Here is a 23,746-nt window from a genome sequence, read left to right as displayed (position 1 = left end):
GGAGTGGGCTGGCCCAGGGTGACTCGGATGGCCGGATGATGCCAAGGTCAAGCATGTGCTGAAATTCCTGCTTCGCCGCTGCCAAGCGTTCAGGAGCGAGGCGGCGTGGCTTGGCGAAAACAGGAGGTCCACTGGTGACGATGTGATGCGCCACGTTATGCAGAACGGGCCGATCAAACTCAGGAGGTTGCGTGACAGACTGATAGCGAGCCAGCATGGAGCGAATAGGCGGCGGCAAAGAGTCAGGCATTAACGCATGTACAGACGGCTGAGCGGAGGCAGAAACAGGCACAGAGATATGCAGTGAGGTGCGGGCATCCAGCAAGCGGCGGCTGTGCAGATCAACCTGCAGCTGGAAATTAGCCAGGAAATCTGCACCGAGAATGGGCTGCATAATGTCGGCCACGACAAACACCCACTGAAAACGGCGACGGAGACCAATGTCAATAGTCAGGGATCGCATCCCATAGGTGACAATGGTGCTGCCATTAGCTGCTCGTAGTGGTGGAGTGCCACGGCAACGGTGACGCTCCTGGGAGGTCGGCGGCACTACACTGACAGCGGCTCCGGTGTCCACCAAGAACTGCATCTTGGAGAGCCGATCACGGACGTGCAGGCGGCGACTTCCAGCTAGGCCAGACAAGGGTGCCACTACTTGCTGGCCTGCGCGTTTTCCTGCCGCTTGAAAGAGCAGGGGCTCCGGCAATGGCGAGCACGATCGCCGAATCGGTGGTGATAAAAGCACACGTCACGTGTTGGTGTGCTGGACCGGGAGTGCGAAGGTGTGCTGCTCCTACTTGTAGAACGACCACGGAAACGAGGCTCAGCAAGGGCGGACACTGCTGCAGTCAGTTCAGCAATTTGCCGCTCCAGGCGTGCCACAGTACTGTCCGGCATACTTGCTGCCGCGGGACGAAGAGCCATGATTGCGTTCGCTTCGGGCGAAACTGCCAAAATCCGGTCGGCCATGGTGGCCAGATCCTCCAGGGGCAGTGCCTCTGAGCTTGACGCGAGGATCAGGCGGGCTTTCTCTGGCAGCCGCTGGATGAACAACTCGCGGAACAGTCCGTCGTCCATTGTGTGGTCGTCCAGGAGTTGTTGCATCCGCCGCAACAGCTGTGTGGGCTTCCTGTCACCCAATTCTTCTTCGGAGAGGAGCAGGCGTGCGGCGCTGCTCACTCAGCTGCGTACGCTGTATCAAGCGAGCTTTCAGCTGGTCAAACGGTGCATCCTCTGGCGGGTTGAGGATGAGGTCGCGTACCTCGGTGGCGAAGTCAGCGCTCAAACTGCTGATGACATGGTGGAATTTCGTGGACTGCCTGCTGATATTCCTAGTCCGGAACAAACTTTCCACCACGCCGAACCAGACTTGTGGGTCGCTCGCGTAGTAAGGCGGTAGCTTCACCGCAGTAATGGCTGACACATCGGGACTGCCAGCACGGTGTGCGGGCGGGTCGGCGTTGGCAGCGACAAGAGTACCTGTGCCTTGTTCTGTCTCTGTGGACGAAGGCGCCTGCTTGGCGGCCAACCTGCTCGGTGTCCCTGTGCTCTTGGCGGCCAGCGCGGTCTCGGTGCGAGCTAGCAATTTGCTGCTACCGATAGGTGTGCTGGGCATGGGAGTGCCTTTAGCGTGGGCTGAGGTATCGCGCTCCATTACTACTACTAGTACTAGGCAGGGTCTTCAACCACACACGAACGAAAATTACTTGCAGCGAGAGTTCGGGATACCGGCACTTGGGCTACACAACGCGGTAGCCTGATGCTGACCGGTTGTACGGGGTCACCAATTTGGAGGATAGCGGCTCCAATTACTATACTAATTCACCCACGAACACCAAGACTGTGAGAGTAGAAAATAGAGTACTTGTTGTTGTCAATCGAGTGGGGAAGAAGCCGAAAGGCAACGGCAGAGGAGAAAAATAAACAAGTCGGATAACTCAGTGTGTACAAATGCATGCCGTACGGGACTGGGTTGTACCGCAGAGTTCAAGGTTCATACGAACGCGCGGCATGTGCAAGAAAATCGTATACGGGAATACAACGTGAGTTACAAACATGGTGTACGCTGTGCTGTACACCTCCGCAAAAGCAAGTGTGACGCAAAAGGGAAAAAACTGAAAATCTATGGTAAACCAGACGAAACACAAATAATCCATAAAGCGCGCAGCGGGTTGCTACAGATCCACAGACAGTACAGTGCATGCAGCGAGCCGAGCTTGCGCACTTGAGTAGGGTACTTGACTCCCACGCGCGATCGCTGGTCACAACTGTGAAGTGAGTCTGTACACGCGACTGTGCTCGTGTCGTTGTGACTTGCAAGTGCACTCTGTACTGCACTGATGTACTGTATGAGTGGACAGGAACAATGCAAGTGCAGTTTTCAGTGCGTGGACTCGGCTACTAGTACTAAAACACTTTGTGGAAGCAAACAAGCCTTCTTTATGATCTTGGTCATTTTTCTCAATCGACTCTGCGCTTCCAGCTAGATGTGTCCGTGGCGTATTGCCCAACTAGAACTGTAGTCCTCACATGCCCAGGTCGCGAGGAGCTAATCACTTTTGTCAGCAGAACTCCTGCTCGGGACTCGACACATTTATTCCGTCCGATGTCATCCCCGCTGCGAGTGGGGGGAGCTTCATGCCCACGATAAAAGAGAACGTCATGACATCTTTCTCAATCGACTCTGCGCTTCCAGCTAGATGTGTCCGTGGGGCGACTAGAACTGTACTCCTCACATGCCCCAGGTCGCGAGGAGCTAATCACTTTTGTCAGCAGAACTCCTGCTCGGGACTCGACACATTTATTCCGTCCGATGTCATCCCCGCTGCGAGTGGGGAGCTTCATGCCCACGATAAAGGAGAACGTCATGATATATTTTGAATCCTTCATCAGAGAAAGCTATTCGAGCTCAAAACGACACAAGACAATGGCCATGATAAAGATACTCGTACAGATCGCGATGTGACTGGCCTCCAAAAGTGCTGCAAAAGACTTGAAGTATTTTTCAAAACAAGATTGTGAAAAAAGCTGAGCGCTCGAGTGCGGCGAACACGAACGCCATGTTTTCCTTGGTAACATGACGTCAGCCACATTATCACCATGGCGAGTTGCAGCGCTGATCTTGAAGTACAGCGGCACCAGAAAAGTGTCCTTATTCTACCTGAGAGCTTGTATTCACTCTTTTTTATCACTTTCTCAATTAACAAACGGTCCAAGATCTCAACTAGTTCGTTAATGACTTTCTTTGATGTATTTCCTGCTTCTCGGGAAGCGCAAAGTAAACCCAGTCTGTCTACTAACTCACCAGGTGATTTGTAAAATCTGATTCCACTACCTTCCAAGGGAATATGGCTCGTGTCCATCTGGGAGTAATATTCTGATTCTGGATCTTCAACTTCTCTATCACTAAACCCCTCAAAATATGGTTCTGGAATTGGGTACTCTTGATCTGCTGTCGGCACATGTCCCGGTTTCAATATTCTACTGTTAGCACTGATCATGAAGTCTATCAATTCCCTCACCTTGTCTATGGAATTTATCACATGTTTCATGTTTCCATCTTTATCACTTACTGAACCAGGGCGCACATGTACCCCTCTTATTCTTCCAAGAATATTCTTCATTTCTTTCAAGGCCTCACCTTCTTTGATCTCTCCTGCTGGTGATATTGGATGATTACTCCCCCTATACTTATTGATGAGGTCAATATCACTCTGGTTGAATGAGATATTAGTTTCTCTGATCCGAGAAGTTTCACCACCTGGTTCTGGAGTACTACCTCCGATGGGTTTGATGAATGAACCGACAACCGATGGAATTTGATGGAGGGCTGTTGTGATTGCTGCTTGGTTAGTCTGAAGTTGTCCAAGGAGCGCATCCTGCCGTTTATCGTATTCCTCACTTTGTTTGGTTAAATTTTTAACAACAGGTTTTTGGAACTCTTCTACAAACTCCTCCTGCTGTTGCTTACCAATCCTTTTTTCCAGTTGACGTTGCTTGAGAATTTCTCGATTTTTGAGAAAGGTGTCAATGACTTCCTTCCGATATTCAGGATTTTCTACTTGTGTAAAATGTGGCATGCTTATCTACCAATACCTTTTTTTCTTCTCACTTCTCCAAGAACCTATCGAATCCACATCGGTACATCTCTGGCTGATATGTTGCTGTTTTATCAAGCATGAAAAGTGAATGTGGTTTCTCTGTTGCCGTTTCATAGGCCTCCGCAAACTCGTTCTTCTTAAGATTTTTGGAGTGATCATGTGCTAGACACTGGACATCTCTGTTGTCTAAGCCCTTGTACAGGAGGAAGCACTTGGTATTCCTCCGGATATATTTCGGTACATCATAGTATGATTGACAAAGATATATACAGTTACATTTCTTGTTCCGAGAAAGACTGAAGTACTTTATCACTTTTATCATGTTCTTTTTGTCAATCTTGATGCCATCAAAAATTATCACCTTATTTTCCTGATCATCGAGATCCTCCACTGGACAAACCTTGTCTGGTTGTTCAATGATAAGTTTACCAGGAGATATTCCATTGTAAAACCCATCAAGAAGTTGATATTTTGGTTGTTGAGGATTTATTGTGTAAAGGATGATCTTATCACACTTCAACCATGATTGTAGAAGCATATTACACAGGTTGTTTGTCTTCCCACACCCCGTTTGTCCAATCATCATGTAGTGACAATCAGGAAGCAAGTAGTGATGCTTTGTTGGTTTCTCCTTGTGCTCATCAAAGTTGATCATTTTCCATGGTTTGTATCTACAATGGATCATTTTTATTGTTCCAACACTCTCAAGAAAAAAATATATAGATAGATAAGGAAGATGAGTTCAAAATTTGGAACAGCCTTGGAAGCTAACTCGGTCAATCTTGATTCCTATGCCAAAAAAAGGGATTTATTTGTCATCAGTGAAGAAAAGCTGGATAAAGGTGGTGGAGATGTGAATGGTCATATTGACATGAACTATCATAGCATCTGCTTTCTTGGTGATGATGGAATAATTACCACTTGTGCGGCACCAACTGGGTGGGTCACAAGTGAGATAGGAAAAGTGAATACTTCATTGAGGAAGTATGTTGATGATGATGAAACACGACTGATGGTGAGTGGTAAACTGAAAATGGAAGGAAATCTTGACATGGGTGGAATGGAAATTGTAAATGTGAAGCAACCATCAACAAGTACATGTGTGGTAACATCACAATATCTCAACACAGCACTAAGACGGACTGGACTCTCTGGACGAGTAGACTCAACCAGATGGTAGGAAATCTTAACATGGGGTTGAAACACATCATCAATCTCCGAGACTCAACAGAGACCGACTCAGCAACAACAAAGGAGTATGTTGACAGAAAGGATGGAAAGGTGAAAGTCAAAAAATGAAGAATATCATCCCGAGCTCATCAACCACTCCACCAGAAGCCACACTTCATGTCTTTCCTATTCACAAAAGTCCAACCAACAAACTGATTGTCATTGAGGATCTCTTCATAGTCGGTCAAGAAACAAGTGGTAGCAGAAGACGTTTTCATGTATCATATCGAGATGTGTTGGGAGAAAAAGTGGTAATCCAATACATTACTGAACATGATATAACAACGGCATATCTGACCTTCATCAACAACACATTGACATTACCAACTGTGAGTGGATACAATCTGATTGATGAATGGGAGCTGGTTTATCATGAGTACTGAAAATCTTAACTATATGTAGATAAAAAAATAGAAATACCTCATTTGTTAATACTGTTGACCATGCTACCCTTTACTCTTGGTTGTATTCGTGATCCGTTGGATAAGGATGGGTTCTGCTTGACAACAAAGCCTCCTACTGTCATCCAAAGTGAAAGACCGACTCCGGTTGACATCCCTAGTGAAACATCACCACCAACAGATCATATCACTACACAACCACCTTACGATATGACGAAACCAGGAAACGGGGATAACCCTTATTTGACAGACCCCAATCTTTATCTTTTATCTCTGATTGTTCTTCCTATAGTTGGTGCTGTTGTATATCTCATAAAACGTTCCAGCTGTTCGATGAGTGTTGACCCTGAAAGTGATCCAAGAAATTTACAACATCAGCCTAATTTAGATTTTGATCCGATACCATTTGTGTCAGAGTGAATGGGTTGGTAATAAACAAATGTTGGGAAGAAAATTCATTCTGGATTTGTGTTCCGCTTACACATCTTAGTCCACCTATTAATGTACCAGCAGCATCTGTACCACCGACAACACCGACACCACCGACACCACCGACACCACCGACAACATCGGGAATTACATCGGGAATTACATCGGGAACATCGGGAATTACACCGACAACACCAACAACATCGGGAATTACACCGACAACACAGACAACATCGGGAATTACATCGGGAACACCGACAACATCGGGAATTACACCGGGAATTACATCGGGAATCACATCGGGAATTACATCGGGAACATCGGGAATTACATCGGGAACATCGGGTATTACATCGGGAATTACATCGGGAACATCGGGAATTACATCGAGATTTACATCGGGAACATCGGGAATTACATCGGGAGTTACATCGGGAACATCGGGAATTACATCGGGAACATCGGGAATTACATCGAGATTTACACCGACAACACCGATAACATCGGGAACATCGGGAAAATCAGACAACTTGATCTACCTCCTTTTCCTTCTTCTTCTTCTCATCCCCATTACTGCTGGTATATTTCACAGACAAATAAAAAAAATTATCATAGAAAGAAGGATCCTCATCCATAGCTGAACCACCCGAAGTTGGCTCAGAAACCGACCCCACATCAGTCCTCGAAGTGAGCCAAGATGGGGTAAGTGAAAAAGCTGAAGTTGGATCACTTCCGATTTTCTCGGAGACAGCAAGTTGGCTCACTTTTCTGGAACTGGGTTGAGCCAACATTAGATCAGTGGTCGGAGGTGTAAAATTAGTACTTGGAGCTGTAAAATTAGTACTTGGAGTTGTAATATTAGTACTTGGGTGTCTATCCTTTAGTACAGTAGTATAGGGGGAGGGGGGAGACTTTGGAGGGAGGCCCGAAGGGCCGATCGAGAAAGTCGATTTTGGCTCACCTGGAAGGTGAGCCAGAACCCCCTCCCCCTATACTACTACCAGCACTCGTACCAGAGGCAAGGAATCGGACATAGGCGATAGTCATCAGTATAGGGTGATGGCAAAGTTCTATTTTCTGTTATTGGAAGCTGGAATTTTTGAACTAGACGCAATTTCTTCGCTGATGTCGCTGCGCTGGTAATTTCGACTCGCTGAGATCAGTCAGGCGTTGCAGCCTGCACATTTCTCGTGCTTATGGCCATTCACTCAAGCCCCATCACTGTTTTACCTTAGCTGGGGTGAGAATGACTTCGTGGAACAAGTGGCAGCGCTTGGAGAAACATCGAGGGGTCGGCAAGCTAAATGCCTGCAACAGCGATAAAATTTGTCGCTCTGGCTGAGACACTCAGTACTAGTACATGATTGTACCTGCAAGAGCCGTGTAGACTCTACACGTAGTGCTAGTGATGCACGCGCAGGTGCCGTGTACCAGTGATGCTGAAAAAGAGGGCGCGCTGGACGTGATAATACACTTACCTGCATGAGCTGTGGGCATGCCACGGCTTAAAAAAGTTCATTTCAAGATCGAGGTGATTTCGAGGTGATTCCGCCGACGGTAATCAACCGACCTCGCAACGATCGTGTATTCTTACAAGGCTTCGTTGGTGGTGGAGTGGAAATCATCCAGAGCTAGCAGACGACAAGCATAGCAGCTCTTGTCCTGTGGAGAAAGTCAAAGCGTTTGAGATGAGGCGCGACCAACTTTCAACCTTCCTTGAAATATTTCGGAACGATATTTTTGCGTCCATTGACATCAGCGACGACGAGGACTTCATCTCTGCATGAAAACTCTCAGTCCAATTGTCCTGGAACGTTACTCTAGTCTTCAGACTATCATACTGTGTAATAAGTTTTGAATGGCTTAGTTTATGGAGTTGTCAGTAACAAGTGACACGTCACTAGTCAAACTGCGACAATTTCGATGACGCGGAGGAAGTAAGCTAATTATGTGGTATCGCTCAAGCAAGTATGATGTCCGCGTGATTGTGTCATGCATCATAGTGCCCTCTTACTTATGCGTAGCAGCTGATCTCTCACATTGTCAGCGAGGCAGTGGACGTAGGCAGTGCTGGCGTACTCAAGCTTGCTCTGGACTACTGACAAGTAGAACTGCCTTCTGGCCTGGACAGCAAGGTTCCTCCTTCAACGTCGAAAAGCATCTAGTTTCTTTCCGATGTCTTCCCTGAGGGAGTTAACGTGGGCACTGAAACTTAAAGTTGAATCGAGAGTCAGTCCTAGATACTTAACTTCCGTAACTTCCGGGTACGGTACAGGTACGGTCGAGGGTAATATGACACCATCTACCGCCTTGATGACGGCAAAAACAGAATAGGGATGTTATATATTTTTCAATTCTCCTATTTTTTCAGGCATTACCTGGGATTCGAACCCGCACTATCGCCCTTCATGCATCCCCCCATGCACTTCGCATTCCTACTCATTCTTCCAAGTTGCTTCACGTTATTATCTTGGGTTTGAAAGCCCTATTTGAATAGTGCGGCCAGCTGTATGTGGCCAGCTGTGTTTGATGGTACGGTACGGTAGGGGACAGATACGGGATAGCGCCAGGCGTGACACAAACAAACAAACACACAAACACTAAACGAGAGAGCTTGGAAGCTCAGGGCCCTACGCTATGCTTTGTTACTTACCTCATCGTGCATGTTGTGGGAACTGATGGAAATGTTTCCTGGGAAGGCGCTGACTCTGCGGCTCGTCCTGGTGTGGCGCTGTGTCAATGGGAAAGCCAGCAGTGTCCTCCAGGACCTATTCTCACCATCAGCTGGCAGCACCACCCGGCACCAGGTTTCCAGGGGCCTCACTGTCCCCTCGGCACAGTCAGAAGCCGGCAGATCTCGCCTGGCCTTTCAGGCAGCCTTGGCCTGGAACGCTCTCCCAAGGAGTGTAAGGGAGATCAAGGCTGCCCAGCAATTTAAGCTTGCCTCCATCCCCTACACCTTGCAATGAATGCTCTGTCTGACTTTTCCCGTCCACACACCACGTCATTTACTCTTCTCTGCGTGCTTGTGCGCGTATGAACTCTTTGTGTTCCCTCTGTTGCCGCTTCAAAATCACTCTATTGACACTGCATAATCGCTCTGTTGACGCTACAAAATTGCTCTGCGTGCTTGTGCGCTTATGAACTCTTTGTGTTCCCTCTGTTGACGCTTCAAAATCGCTCTATTGACACTGCAAAATCGCTCTGTTGACGCTACATAATTGCTTATCATCTACCTCCCTCACTGCAGCATTAGCTCTCTCTCTCTCTCTCATTACCCGAAGGCATTCACACAGACCAAACTGTGCCACTGTGGCATTAGCTCTCTCTCTCTCTCTCTCTCTCTCTTTCTCTCTCTCTCTCTCTCTCTCTCTCTCTCTCTCTCTCTCTCTCCCTCTCTCTCTCTCTCTCTCTCTCTCTCTCTCTCTCTCTCTCCCTGTAGCTCTCTCCCTTTTGAAATTCGCTTCCACAGAATTGGGCATCATTGCCCGTTTGGCCTTGCGAAACAAAATAAAAATCAACAACAACAACTCTGCCGAGCACGCGCGTTCTGGAGTCGACGGGATCACTCTGCCGACGTTTCCTGTGACCTGCGCTGACTCGCCCGTTCACGCCTATTTTGGAGACGACGGAATCTCTCTTCCAAAGTATGTTTTTGCTGACGCATCCTATGACCTATTCGGCAACTAACATCCATTCTAATTTCATTTCCTCCTCGTCTCCCTATTTCTTTCCAGAAAGTCTCTCTATACATCAGGGAGTCGTACTGTATTGGCAGCTACCCTAACGGGTCACGCCGCCCACCACCCAAGCATGGGTATGATGAGGGACAGTGGCAACAGAAACAGAAAAAACAGCAAGCAGGGAGAGAAAGCAAGAGAAAGACGGCGATAGTAGTACATCTGGTGTGCGACGTGTAGAAAATAGAGATGACAAGAGATGCGCACCAAATAGGAAACAATAATTATTTTTGCAGTTCCGAAACAATCAACCAGGTGATGGAGTGTGGGCACCCGAAGTCCCACCTGGACTCCACTGGAAGAACATCCCACGCAGAGATATCAGCGATAGGCCAAGCGTTGAAAAACAGCCATGAGGACACATCGTCTAGAAGTCCACCGCGCTCGAACTGAAATTGCAGGTTCAAACAATTTCCCACGCGGCGTCAGGCAGCGTAACTCTTCTCCCTGCATCACCATCCATCTCCAGCAACCGTATCCACTCACAGCTCATGCCTCTGCCACCACTGTACTCCTCCGAGCTTCGCAGTTTGAAACCATTCGGGGGTCAGCTACACCACCGCGAATGGAGAGACGAGGACGACAACGGTCGTGACTGAAAAGACACTGCCTTGGCGACCGCGTCGCGGAACCCTCGCCCCAGCAAATTCAGAAATACTCCGGGGGTAACTCTGGTGGACCCAGAGCCACCCCCTTGGCAAGACTAGTAAGAGGAACGACTGAAAACTCAGATAAAACGGAGCTACAAAAAGTGCAACCGTCACCTTCAAGCACATATGCAACACACAGGGAGTCGTATACATGTACATAATATTGTGGCCAGCTGTTTGTAGCCGGCTGTGTTTGATGGTACGGTACGGTACGGGACAGATACCGGAGCCAGCAAATGGCCAACTGTGCGATACGGTACGGGACAGATACGGGATAGCGCCAGGCGTGACACAAACAAACAAACAAACAAACAAACAAACACCAAATTAAAGCTGTGTGGACCCTGGCTAGCGCCAGACGTTACTGAAGTAACGTCTTCTGCATAGCTACGGGAATAAAGCTGTGTGGACCCTCGCTAGCGCCGGACGTTACTGAAGTAACGTCTTCTGCATAGCTACGGGAATAATACTTCATTTACCGCTTTACAACCACTGGGGAAGGAAATGATAGATACTTGAGCCGCGCCAAGCTAAAAATGGCTTAACGTTTTGCCAACAAATCCAGAAAATCACCAAAACGTCACAGTCGGCAAAATTCTACTTGAGATCAGTCGCGAAAATATTCACTTTCGAGCACCCTTTCAAGTAAAATATCTCTTATTATTATTTTTTTTCTCACCCCACACCCCTCTACCCTGTTATCGGCCCTCTTAAGAGTTGTGTTCATCACTGTTGAGGCTTCCGATGGAAAATAAAAGAATACTACTACTACTACTACTAAAAATAGTTTCCAAGTGGAGAAGAAGAAAGAGGCCTTTCTATTTTTGAGCAACACTTCTTCAGTGTTCCCTCTTTCATCGTTGTGGGGATTTCTTCTCGTCATATGCGGCTCCTAAACGGTGGGGGAGGATAGATCAGATCCACCAACCAGAGGAAAAAGACCTAAATCCCATTTGCCACGTCCATGTTTTTCTCATGCCAGGCCACGAGTTCCCAATTAACTGTGGGTCGCAGCAGGGTTGGAAACATCCTTCCGATGTCAAGCAGGACTTGAACCTGAAACCTCTCGTTTCTCAATCATGGTCTTAGACCAACCCACTGTGCCTGCCTGCCTACACTTGAACATCTATAAAATGAAGATAATGTGGGTAATTTCTCTTTCATATTCATCAGATTCAAGTGTACCTCGTATACTCTCAGCACTCAAAGCACATATTTGTAGTTACGTGAGTAGTTATCATTCGTTCATTGTCTCACAAGGAGAAGAAGAAGACAAGGCAGTGTGAGTATGCGCACAGCTATCCATGCATTCCTGCGGCGTACTATTTATGTGCATAAAAATTACGTGTCATAAAGTAGCCATGCTACACTATGTGTAACAGTATAGACTTGATTGATTGGAGAAATCCCCGAATGATGTTCAAACAAGAGGTTATAAAGCAAAAGAAAGGCGAGAACCGCAGGAGTGAGAATAGTAGGAACACAAGGTGTTACCATAAGACAAGCAAGAAGTGTCAAGGTAAAACTATTACACTCTCCCGGCCCCATAGGAAGCCCAAGGTTCTATTAGATAACACAATCCAGTTAGGAGATGCAATTGTGGAAAGGGGAATATTAAATAATCACTCATGCACATGAATAAGCACATTGAAGTGTAATCCAATCACTCTCACAAGGAGATGACGCAAAACTATAATTATCAGTCTATAACATATTATTAACTATCTCAGTAAGAGATGCATATGGCTCAGCCCAGTTAGATCAAGGCTGCTGTCGTTGTGAGGCTAGATAGTTCTGCAGCGGTTTAATATTCCGACCAGACTCATCACATAGGTTGCCAGCGGGCTCCCACGTAGCTTCGCTGCTGGGTTTACCCTTCCAATGCACCAGGAAGTGTTGCTCACCACTGCGGTGTCGGTGATTCAAAACGGCTTGGACACCATAGCGTGTGTGTCCATCTAGATCTGTTAAGGGCGGAGGCGGGGGTTGGTGTCTTCCAGGAATCGTGTTCTCTTCGTAGCGTCTAAGAGCAGCGACATTAAACACGGGATGGCAGCGAAGTTCACGGGGTAGTTCCAAGCGAAAAGCATTCGCTCCAATCTTAGCCTGGATACGATACGGACCAAACCACTTGGGTTGCAACTTCCGAGAGGGCTGGCCACGAGCTTCCGGGGTCAGTAGAAAGTCTCTGTAGACAAGAACGCTATCACCAACCTTCAAATCACTGGGCATTCTCGTCTGGTCTGCGTATAGAGCCTGCCTTGCCTGCGCGTCGAGCATTGCATCTCCAGCTATCCTTAGTGCGGCTTCCTGCTCGTGAAGCCAATCGACCGAATCACTCCTTTCCCCTCCCGTAAGAATGAATTCGGGCGGGGACTTAGGGTCAAACACATAGTTCACATAGAACGGTGTATTAGCTACAGATGACTGTTGTGAACTATTAATTGCAAACTCGCAGAGTGGTAGAAGCGAATCCCAATTGTCCTGTCTCAAGTTCACAAATGCTCTTAGAACATCTCCCACTTGCCGGTTAACTCTCTCTGTCAAACCATCCGTTTGCGGGTGGTTAGCAGTGCTGAATGCCAATTTAGTTCCTAGCTGAGAGAATATTTCTTTGAAAAAAGCTGCAGTGAATCGTGGATAGCGATCGGAAACAATGATCGAGCTCAGCCCGTGCAGACAAAACACGTTTTGAATGTACAGTTGAGCGCTGCCCTTAGCATCAATCTTCGAGTTTGTTGGAACAAGATGTACGCATTTCGTAAGTCGGTCCACAAAGGTGTAAATTGCGTCGAAGCCAAGAGACGTAAGGGGCAATCCAACAATAAAATCCATGGAGATATCCTGCCAAGGACTATTAGGTACTGGAAGTGACTGGAGAAGCCCTGTTCGTGGCTGACCTCCCTTCGTTCGCTGGCAGAGATCACAGGTTTTGACAAATCTCTTGATATCGAGACCCATTCGGGGCCAGTAGAAAAAATGTGCTAGGCGGAAGTACGTTCGATCACGACCCGGGTGGTCAGCCCTTGCACACTCATGGTGTTCTTGAATGAGCTTTAACCGGACACCGCACTGTGGTATGCACAACCGGTTATTGGGGGATGCCTTGAGGTACAAGCGATCAGTGGATTCGTCCCAATAATAGCGACCATGCAAATTATCTCGGAGAGAATGCTTCAATCTTTCTATGATGGGAGTTAGCTCTTTGTCTCTCTGGTAGGCATCTGATATTGTATTGGACACGTCATCATTCATTGCTAAAGCATACTCAATAGCATTCAAACGTGGTACTGCATTCTCCACGAGGTTACTCTCATGGAGATCTGGGCGAAGCGAAAGGGGATCTGCAGGGTTCTCTCTGCTTGGTCTGTGACGGACTGTGTAGTCATAGTCAGCTAGGAACTCAAACCATCGCGCCTCTCTCTTTGTAATGCTTGGTTTTGTTTTCAGATAAACTACCGCCATGTTGTCTGTTATGACCTCAAAGTGTTGAAAGAGGTAGATGCGCCAGGTCTTTAGCGCAAACACTACGGCCAATGTTTCTCTTTCTGTAGCTGTATAATTCTGTTCAGCAGCAGACAATTTTCGGCTAGCATAAGCCACTGGATGCCAGGCATCTTCCTCTAGTTCTTGGAGAAGAACACATCCCAAGGCGAAATCGCTTGCATCTGTTACCACTCTGAATGGTCGGTTCACAGCTCTGTGTCTTGCACCTTTCCCTATCCTGTCAGCACTCGCGTTATCACCTTAGGGCACGAAGCGCCCTATATCAGTTGTGTTGCCTTGAGCAAGCATTGTCTTTTCCAAGAATACCTTCAAACGGTTACACTGGTAGCGGAGGATGGTTAACATGGTGTTCTTGGAGCTCGCCATTGTCTTGGCGATCCTTGTTCTTTCTGTGTTGCTATTCAGGTTTGCCAGCGAGGTCCGTGAAGCCAGTCGCGAAGTCAGCGCCCGTCTGAGCAACCGTCAACAACCGCTCCCTGTGCCGCCCGCTCATTCGTCCGGGAAGCCTCAGCACGCTAAGGAGCCGCCGATCTTCGATGGCAAGCCCTCGCAGTTCAAGGAGTGGGCTTTCTCCATTGAGCTGGCGATTTTGTCACTGGGAATCACCGACTCATCGGTGATGGTGGATTACCAGTCGAGGGAATCCCTTGTTCAGGGAACATTCGGTTTTTACACGAAAACTCAGGCGTTGATATGGAGATTGACAAGTACGCACGGTCAAATCGCGCGTGCGCCCGCCGTGCCCCCCCCCCCCCCCGAAAAAGAGGAAGATGGATGCGCTGCGAAGGCCTCTGTTCTTATTGAAAGAGATGTGGCACAATTTCGATTTGCCTTGAAATATCAGTCCCTCTTTAGGTAACTTTGCGGAGGTAACCCCAAAAGTGCGGAGGTTGGACAGTGTTTTAGCCTGGCCTGTAGGGGTTTATGGAGGTTTTGCCCGAAAAAAAATTGAACTCTGCCATGTCGTTCTCGAGAGAGAAGCGACGAGAAGAAGCCCGTTTTGCATTTTCAACATTTTGTCATCATGGGCAAGATATCCACGAAGAGGAGACACTCTGGAGGTTCTCAATACCAGTTTGCGTGCAAGAATCCCTTCCACGATGAGTGGGAATCGCCTCGGCATAGCTCCAAGGATGTTCAGGTTCGCAAGTGTATCCTGGCAGTGTTGTCAGTGCTCTCTGGACGAGACGTATCTGCAATTTGTAGGAGCTGCGGACGACTGGCTGACTTGAAGGATTTAATCACCAACCACCCTCTGTACGAGCCTCGGAGGGGCGATAGCTATGGGGACTCTGTAGACATGGTAGATGCCAGCGATGATGTTCCTCAGGCTCTCCCAGAGGTAAGCTCCTGCGATGATGTAGATGATTCTTTTCCCCCTGTCTTCAGCCAGTCCCGAGAAACCTCCTCAGCCTCAAACGAAGTACTGGTAGATAATGTTGAAAATGTTGATAATGTTGAAAATGTTGATTCTTTGAAGCGTTTAGAGAGAGTGTTGGTGGCCAAAAACTGTGCGTTGGCTGCATTGTCGAAGATGCATTTGCAGAAGGATAGCAAAATTGAATTACTTGAGAAGGAAATAATTAGTTTGAAAAAGGAAAGTGTAGGTTCGCTTCCGAGCACCTCGGAAGGTCGCTTGGACTTGCTACGTAGGCTGTGTGTGGCTGAGCAGCCACAGTTCAAAGCAGATGTGTTGAGTGCTGTTGAGTCAGCAAAGTCAAGTAGATCATTGCAGAACTTGCTGTCCATCCCGACGGGTCAGTTCAGCAACAAACCCTACAACAAGTTTGTTGAGACGTTTGTGACGGGCATGACCTCCAGCACGTTTGCACTTGACTTCTCCGTTGCCGACCGCCGCACAGTTCTTCAAGCGCAAGCCATGGAGTCTCTCTATGCTGCTGCTAACTTGAATTACTGTGCAGAATTCCATGTTTTGCTCCAGGCGATAGTGTACAGCATCACCCAAAGCAAGACAACCCTCGACATGTTTGGTCACCTAGGGTCGGGGGGGAGTTATAAGCTTGTGAAAGATTGGTTGGCTGGGTTGGGTGGTAGCGAGCTGCAAGTTCCTGAAGGGTTCGTGAGTGTTGGGTTTGACAATGAGCAACGACAACTTAAGTCGTACCTCTCCCGTGGCAGCAATCGTTCCACGTATGAAGTTCTGACCAATGTTGTCTATGCCCGTCATTCCCATGTTCCTTCCCAAGAAAAGGGAGATTTCCATTTCCGAAATTGGAAATTTCCAACTGTCACTGAGATTCAATGTGCAATAGATCAGGTACCGGATCCTCTTGATCAAGAATCTTTGATTAAGCCACACTTGCTGAGTTTCATGAACAAAAGGATTGAAGCTCTTGTGTCTGAGCAGAGGCTATCAGCTGACCCAGTGGATAGCCATCTTGCATCATTGGAACGAGAAAGACGGTACCTGATCTGCCCTAAATGTTGCACACAGATGGAGCGCAGGCTGCATTTGTGTCCCAATGCGACATGCAGGGTAAATGTTAGGCAGGCATTGCAAGCTGACCAAGGCAAATCAGTGGTGTCGACCGAGCACCTCAAAGTCACCAAGCCAGGCACACTAAAGTCAGGCACCGAGTTTGTGTATGTACCGCATGTGGACAGCAGTACGGGTGTTTCGTTAACCAGAGTGTCCTCAAAGACCAGTGGTCAAGATGTGCCCCTTGTGTCCCCGGCAGATGTTGGGTTTCTAGAGCCCATTTTTGTCAACCCCAACTCCCATGAAGCTGTTCGCATTGTATTGCGCGATGTTGGGAAGCGTGCAAGGGTAAAACAATGTGTAGGTGACGAGGGGGTGAGGGAATGGCTCACTGTTGTGTGTGACGGCTTGCCGTACTCCCTCATATTGGCTGTGATGGAGGAGGCAAGGCGTGATGCAGCCAAATTGGCTAACCATGAAGCAGGAATATTGCATGTCGACTCAATGTCGAAGGCTGACCTGAAGAGTGCATGCAGTACAAGGGGCTTGGGTGTAACAGGGAACATGAGTACGTTACGTGAGAGGCTGAGGAAGTTTTTAGATGATCTGGTTGAGAAGGGTGAATTGATGCCCCCAACAAACATTCCTGATGGGGAGTTTGATTGGGTACTACCCATTTCAGGTGGCTTGCACTGGGAGATGAACATCATCCAGTGCATTGTCAAGTCTCTGTGGCCATTTGCCTATAAGGAGTTCGCTATTAGCCAGGGATATACTTCTCCTAAGCAATTGGATTGGGCCTTCAAAGCCAAAGACCACCACCGCACATACGATGAGCTGAGCCGTTTCACGGATGGCTGCTTTGACGAACTTCTGCGGCCATATGTACTCGCCCAGGAATCTGGCAGCAACACCCCTTCAGCAGAGGGTTTCTTCGTTTCGTGCAAGCAGTTCACCAACAATCATACGTATTCCTGGCTGCTGGATCTGTGCACTCAGTACTGCTTTCCACTATTCATGCTTCGGCGGGGAGCACGGCACAACGACGTACCACTGTTCATTGAGTCTCGCAGAGTTCTCTCTCCATTGCTACATGCGAGGAATCACACAACATATCAAGTGATTGACATGTCCGAGGAAGTCCGTCGCCTCTCGCTCCCAACAGATTTGCGAAGTCTCATTGACAGCACTCTCTTCCTCAGCAGGTCAGGAAAGGGTGACCTCCACCAGGCACTTGATGCTATCGTCGAAGAGCTAAATGCCAATGTGAAGTCATGGGTGTCAGGGGAGAAAGACTCCAACATGTGGCGCTGGGTGATCCGTAACCATGAGCAGCTCATGAAGCTCCGCTCCAAAGTATTCAGTGCCCTACAGCTGCCAGATCCAAAGTCGGAATGAAGAGCCCGTCCCGGTTATGCTAAGGAACTTCTGGTGTGGCGTGCGCGTCTGAGAACAATGTTGGTTCCCAATGGTGAGCTAGCGTTTTCAAGACCACTGCAATCCTTCAGTCCTGGTGAGGAATTGGTGCCGGATGCTGTGAACCTCACTGCTGTGGGTAAAGCCAGACGGAAGCAGCTAGCGACATTATTTGGAGATGGTGCCTATCCGCTGTCCAGGCAGTCTCAGCCACCACACTTTCTGACCACCGAAGAGGCCGAGAAACACGGGAGTGATACGAGACGGACTATGGCTTCCCTCAGGAAAGAATTCCAGCAGCTACTACATCTCGCGCCCGACAACAATGCTGCCTCTGCATTGTGCGATGAACTGGAGCAGGCTTCCACCCAGCCAGCAGTGTTGAAGGTCGTGCGCCAGATGCGGGATATGGTTTCGTGCATGGCTGACGGCGGCAATGCAGCTGATGATATGCCTCCATGAGTGGTGAGTGCTTTGTGCCTTGCATTTCTTTCGCCACTTTCATCCATTGGTGTGCGGTTTATGTGCTTTTGTATATTCAAGGTACATTCGGACACACTCATATTGACTTTTCTGTGCAATAAATTTATTTCAGTTAGTAGACATGTGTGTCTTTATGTGTCTTGTACAATGTTCCAACATTCAAAGAAAAGATGTTTGCCTTGCTCGAATGCAGTCCGATTGTGTCCATAGTATGCATGGATGAGCAGTATTTTGCTCAAGTAGCTTTCTGTGTTGTTCTTGTGTGTGCACTTTCCTTGCAGTGACTGCTTCACAGTCGGTGTACTCGCCAAGGGAGGGCTGGTCCTGGCTTCCGTAGTTCTTCAATGTGCATTTTGCGTCATGCCACACACTTTGCATTGTCAAGTGCGAGCGCTACACTTCTTATTGACACCATGCCTTCTCCATTTATATACTTTCCACTTCATTGAGCAGCTGGCTCAAGCAGTGGGAGACTCCAGTGCAGAGACGCTGTACCTCGAACAAGGGTCGTGGCTACCTCGCCGTGGTCTTATCCGTTACTCCTATGTCGCCGTTGGGGATATACACCCGGTTTTTTCCCTCACTACTGCGTCCGGCCGCGCGAGGGTTTTTTCCCGGCTGGCTCGGTCCAGGAAAATTAATCTGACGGCCCCAAGTGGTTCTGCATCATGGCCCGGCTATCACCATGATCACGGCTATTTCCTCTATTTCCATTTGAGACACTGAGGTGCATGTACATGTGGTACAAACCAGTGCTCCTATTCATAGTGGTTCAGTGTGATGTTTGTTGACTACTAGCATTGTTCTGTTGTCCAGAAAGTGTCAATTTCTGATGACGCATACATTATTATTTCAATGTTGACATTCTGAGGTGAATTGATACCAGACTATGGTGTTTGCACACAACGAGTATCCAACAGGTGATGTTTGAAGGACCAGCAGTCCAAATTTTATTTTCATTCTTCAGTGGGGCTCGTGGTGGAATCTGGGGTATTCATCGCGGTGGGATATGAACTGCTTCTTGCAGAGCATGCCACTGGGTCAGCTCTTGCTGTTGTGACACTTGAGTTGGTTGAGGGCAAAATCTCGTCCACAGGATGCGAGCTGTACGTGTGTCGAACTCCAGAAGGAGCGACCACCACGACCAAAACCTTGGCTCCACTTCCAACATGCAACTCTGCGGCCTGCAGAACACAAATGAAGCGAAGTCTTCATGACAAATTGCGCAAGTTCAGAATTGCGATGTGCATTCAACTTACCTTTTTTAGGAGTCCATTCTTCCGTTTTGAAAGGAAATTTCTTCTCCTGCTGTCACTTGAAATGAGGCCAGTGACTACATTTTTTTCGACTTTTCTTCTCCTGAGCCATTGGGTGTTGAACACTGCGAAGAAGCTTGAAAAATCACCAAGGATCACTCGAGAAAGAAGAAAAGGCTTTCGACTTTTTTTTGAATTTGGCGCACAGACCGTCGAGCGCGAAGAAAATATTCACCAAAACAGCGTCGTCATCTTTTTTCCGGTGCGGTGTGCCGAGGTAAAAAGGGCCGAGGCCGGCAAGGCGGCTACGCGGGTCTACGCGCAGCTACGGATCACCATGATCACCTTGGCGACCAGACAATGTCAAGTGTTCCCTAAACAAGGGATACCCAGGACTGATTACGCAGCGGGCTTCCTGAGCGGCAACGCCAAGCTATGGCTCATCGCATCGTTGCATACGGGTGTGGAGTTCTCGACGTGGCCAGCGCTGCGTGAAGCCCTCGCCAAGGTGTACGGTCCGTTGCATCATCAAGAGTGGGTGCGACTGGATCTCTTCGCTGTCAGGCAGCACTCAAGCTTGGAGAGCTATGTCACCGAGTTCTCGCGCCTAAGCCTACAAGTGCCTGAGATCGACGAGCTGACCCGAGGACTGCTGTTCGTAAATGGACTGCACCCATCTGTCAAGACCCGGGTGCTGCGAGAGCACCCCACTGATCTGAGCCAAGCGATCAGGTCAGCGCAGACGGCGGACCAACAGCCGAACCCGATTCAGCACCGAAGTCAGTCCCGTACGACCCCAAAGGCTAACACTGGAGGAGAGGCGTCACCTGAGTCGGCAGGGTGGATGCTTCGCTTGTCGGAAGCCAGGTCACCTAGCTCGGGATTGTCCCAGCAATCAACACCCAAACACTGGTCGCCAGTGAAAAATGGCGTGGGCTCGCTGGCGACCAAGCGGAAAGCACCCAACGGTTACCTGGTTGACATACGCAACCGTTACAGCGTACTAGAGCTGGAAGAACACACGCTGCAAGCTGATTCGGAAGATGTTGCCGAACAGGAATCCCATGTCAGCAACGTTGATATCGCAGTACAGGACACGGAGCTTCCTTTGGAGCATGACCTTCTCCGTGTTGAGGGCAGGATCAACGGCCGCCGCGCAATTATGCTTATTGACTCGGGATCGACGCACGACTTCATATCGGAAGCTTTCGTGCAAAGAAACGGCTTTGTTACGGAGAGCAAGGACGAAACACTGTAGGTAACCCTGGCTGATGGCTCATCGACATCATCGGGACTGCAGAGGACCGGTCCGGTAAAGGTTATCGTGAAAGACTTCAGCGACACCCAATCTTTCACAGTTTTTCCGTTGAGCCGCTATGATGCTATCCTGGGCAAGCCATGGCTGACCAGACACAATCCGGATATCAACTTTCAGACCAACGAAGTCAAACTGAACGGAGAGCCGCTCGTTGCTAAACCCCCTTCCGGCCAAAATAGTGATACGGAGCGTCAGGAGTCGCCGCCAATTGAGAGCATGCTCATATCTGGTTCTCAGGCTCGCCGCGAGTTGAGGAAAGGCGCGCAGGGAATCCTGGCGTGGGTCAACGCTACTGACGACTAGGAGAAGGACAGCAAGCCATCAGCCGCCAGACAACACCCAGATCATGAAGAGCAGCTGGCTAACCTTTTGCGGCGGTACTGGGAAATCTTTCCAGACGACTTGCCGACCGATCTTCCGCCAGAGAGGGATGTCGACCATGAGATTGTGACTGAGGAGGGTGCCGTTCCTCCATCACGGGCTGCCTACCGTCTCCCCAAACCCGAGATGGACGAATTGCAAGCCCAGCTCACGGAACTCCTCCGCAAGGGCTTCATCGAACCCAGCAAGTCACCATACGGTGCCCCAGTCTTTTTCCTTAAAAAGTCTGATGGCTCATTGCGCATGGTTTGTGATTGGCGGAATTTGAACAGGATCACCATCAAAACTCAAAGCTTGCCTCCCAAACATTGATGACCTGTTTGATACCATTCAAGGTAGCTCATACTTCAGTAAGCTGGATTTACGCTCGGGATACAATCAGCTTAGGATCCGTCAGGAAGATGTACCTAAGACGGCTATCAATACTCCCTTCGGTCATTTCCAGTTCCGGGTCATGGGCTTTGGATTAACTAACGCCCCTGCCACGTTTCAGTCACTGATGAACAGTATTCTCCAACCATACTTACGGCGGTCTGTGGTAGTGTTTCTGGATGATATTCTTATCTTCAGGAAATCCTGGCAAGATCATCTTGAACATATCCAGACAGTTCTTGAGACGCTCCGGAAAAATAGGCTATTCTGTAAGCAGTCGAAATGTGAGTTTGGTGTCAAGGATGTTCTGTTTCTAGGGCATCGCATCGACGATGAATGTATCGCTCCAGATCCAAAGAAGTTTAAAGCAGTGAGGGAATGGCAGCCACCGACGACAGTTACGGAGGTGAGACAGTTCCTTGGTTTTGCGAACTACTTTAGAAGATTATTGAGCACTACTCTACTATATCGCGGCCATTAGAGGAGATCACTGGCAAACATGCCAGGTTCGAATGGAGTGGCCCCCGTCAGCATGCATTCGAATCCCTGAGACAGGCCTTGTTGAGTGCACCGCTGTTGAAACTAGCAAACGTGCACAAGCCTTTCAGAGTTGCAACAGACGCAAATGATTTTGCAATAGCAGGCGTCCTTCGCCAACAGGGGGAAAGCGATAGTGCTTGGCATCCTGTGGCATATGCCAGTCGTAAGCTGTCACAAGCGGAGCGAAATTACACTGCTGCAGAACGCGAAACCCTGGCGGTGGTGTTTGCACTGCGATCCTGGAGAATTTATCTATTCCAGCATTTTGAAGTGTTCAGTGACAGCATGGCCGTAGTCTACTTGAGCACAAAAGCCAATCTCACTAAGCGCGAAGCTAGATGGGTTGAATTTCTTGCAGACTATGACTTCACAGTCAGGAATATGGACAATTGACTCATAAATAGGTATTCCAGGTATGGCCTGTATCTGTAGTTGTGTGCTCGGTCAAAATATTTTCTTACCTGGACACATTGATACCAACAGATTCAGAAAAACATAACTTGCACATACAAAATGTGTCTTAGTTTTATAGTATAGGTCCATCATTACCGATGAGTACCCCGCGCATACATTAGATGCCTGGTACACAAAGGGTTAATCACAAACCCGGCAAGGAAAATATGGCTCATGCGTTATCCCGCCGACCTGATCTGCGCGGGTCAGCAATTGGCAATGTATTTGAGGAAAAGGATTGCCCACCCATCCTACCAGCACCCCATTTGAATACGATTGAGTTTGCTTTGGAACTGAGTGATAGGGTTGCTGAGATGATTTCGGAAGCATATCAGAATGACGAGCAGCTTTCCCCAATAATTCAGCGGCTGCGCGGCGATTCCTCTGATAATCTACACGAGCGGTACTATTGGGATGAAGAGTCCAGGTACCTATACCTCCGTGCAGCACCAAACAATCGCTTGTGTGTACCCAAGTGTGCAGTAAGGCTTCAGCTCCTGCAGGAGTACCACGACTGTGTTACGGCAGGCCATCAGGGACGGGATGGTACATATTTCCGGCTTCGTCAATTCTTCTATTGGCCCAATATGGGCCTTGACGTGAAGAAATTTGTTAAGTCTTGCGGCATATGTCAGCGCACTAAGGGTGGGTTGCCTAGATCCGGTTTGCTGCAATCGCTCCCAGTACCAGACACCCCCTGGAAAGATATTTCCATGGACTTTATCGTTGGCTTACCCCAGACCCCTCAGGGCTTTGATGCAATTTAAACATTTGTTGACCGGCTTACAAAATGCGTCCATTTAGTCCCCACGACTTCCAAAATTGACGCTAAGGGTTCTGCTGATTTGTATCTCCAGAATGTGTTTAGATTACACGGTTTGAGTTCCACTATTGTTTGTAATCGGGACCCAAGATTTACTTCTGAATTTTTCCGGGAATTGTTTCATCAATTAGGTACCACCTTGTCGTTTAGTACTGCCAATCACCCACAGACCGATGGGCAGACTGAGAGAATGAATAGAGTAATTGA

The 23,746-nt window shown here is 48.4% G+C and overlaps 2 protein-coding genes across 2 annotated transcripts; one reads left to right on the top strand and one right to left on the bottom strand.

Moving 5' to 3' along the window:
• Nucleotides 1-651: 651 nt before the first annotated feature.
• On the bottom strand, nucleotides 652-1,077 carry LOC135812953 (uncharacterized). The gene has a single exon (XM_065326172.1). It carries the CDS (start codon nucleotides 1,075-1,077, stop codon nucleotides 652-654), a length of 426 nt encoding a protein of 141 aa, XP_065182244.1.
• Nucleotides 1,078-14,863: 13,786 nt separating this feature from the next.
• Nucleotides 14,864-19,283, top strand: LOC135811915 (uncharacterized). Its single transcript, XM_065325180.1, has 2 exons — nucleotides 14,864-18,378; nucleotides 18,678-19,283. The coding sequence occupies exon 1, from the start codon at nucleotides 15,082-15,084 to the stop codon at nucleotides 17,893-17,895; it is 2,814 nt and encodes a 937-aa protein (XP_065181252.1). The 5' UTR covers nucleotides 14,864-15,081; the 3' UTR covers nucleotides 17,896-18,378; nucleotides 18,678-19,283.
• The last annotated feature ends 4,463 nt before the right edge of the window (nucleotides 19,284-23,746 follow it).

This window comes from Sycon ciliatum, chromosome 3 (genome assembly GCF_964019385.1).
Source record: "Sycon ciliatum chromosome 3, ocSycCili1.1, whole genome shotgun sequence".
Classification (NCBI taxonomy): Eukaryota; Metazoa; Porifera; class Calcarea; order Leucosolenida; family Sycettidae; genus Sycon; species Sycon ciliatum.
Note: the sequence above shows the minus strand (reverse complement) of the source record. Positions and strands in the feature narration are given on the sequence as shown.

Bases quoted from the DNA above. Each gene is read 5' to 3' on its own strand.
- LOC135812953 (XM_065326172.1), bottom strand. From the start codon at position 1,077: ATGGACGACGGACTGTTCCGCGAGTTGTTCATCCAGCGGCTGCCAGAG.
- LOC135811915 (XM_065325180.1), top strand. From the start codon at position 15,082: ATGGGCAAGATATCCACGAAGAGGAGACACTCTGGAGGTTCTCAATAC.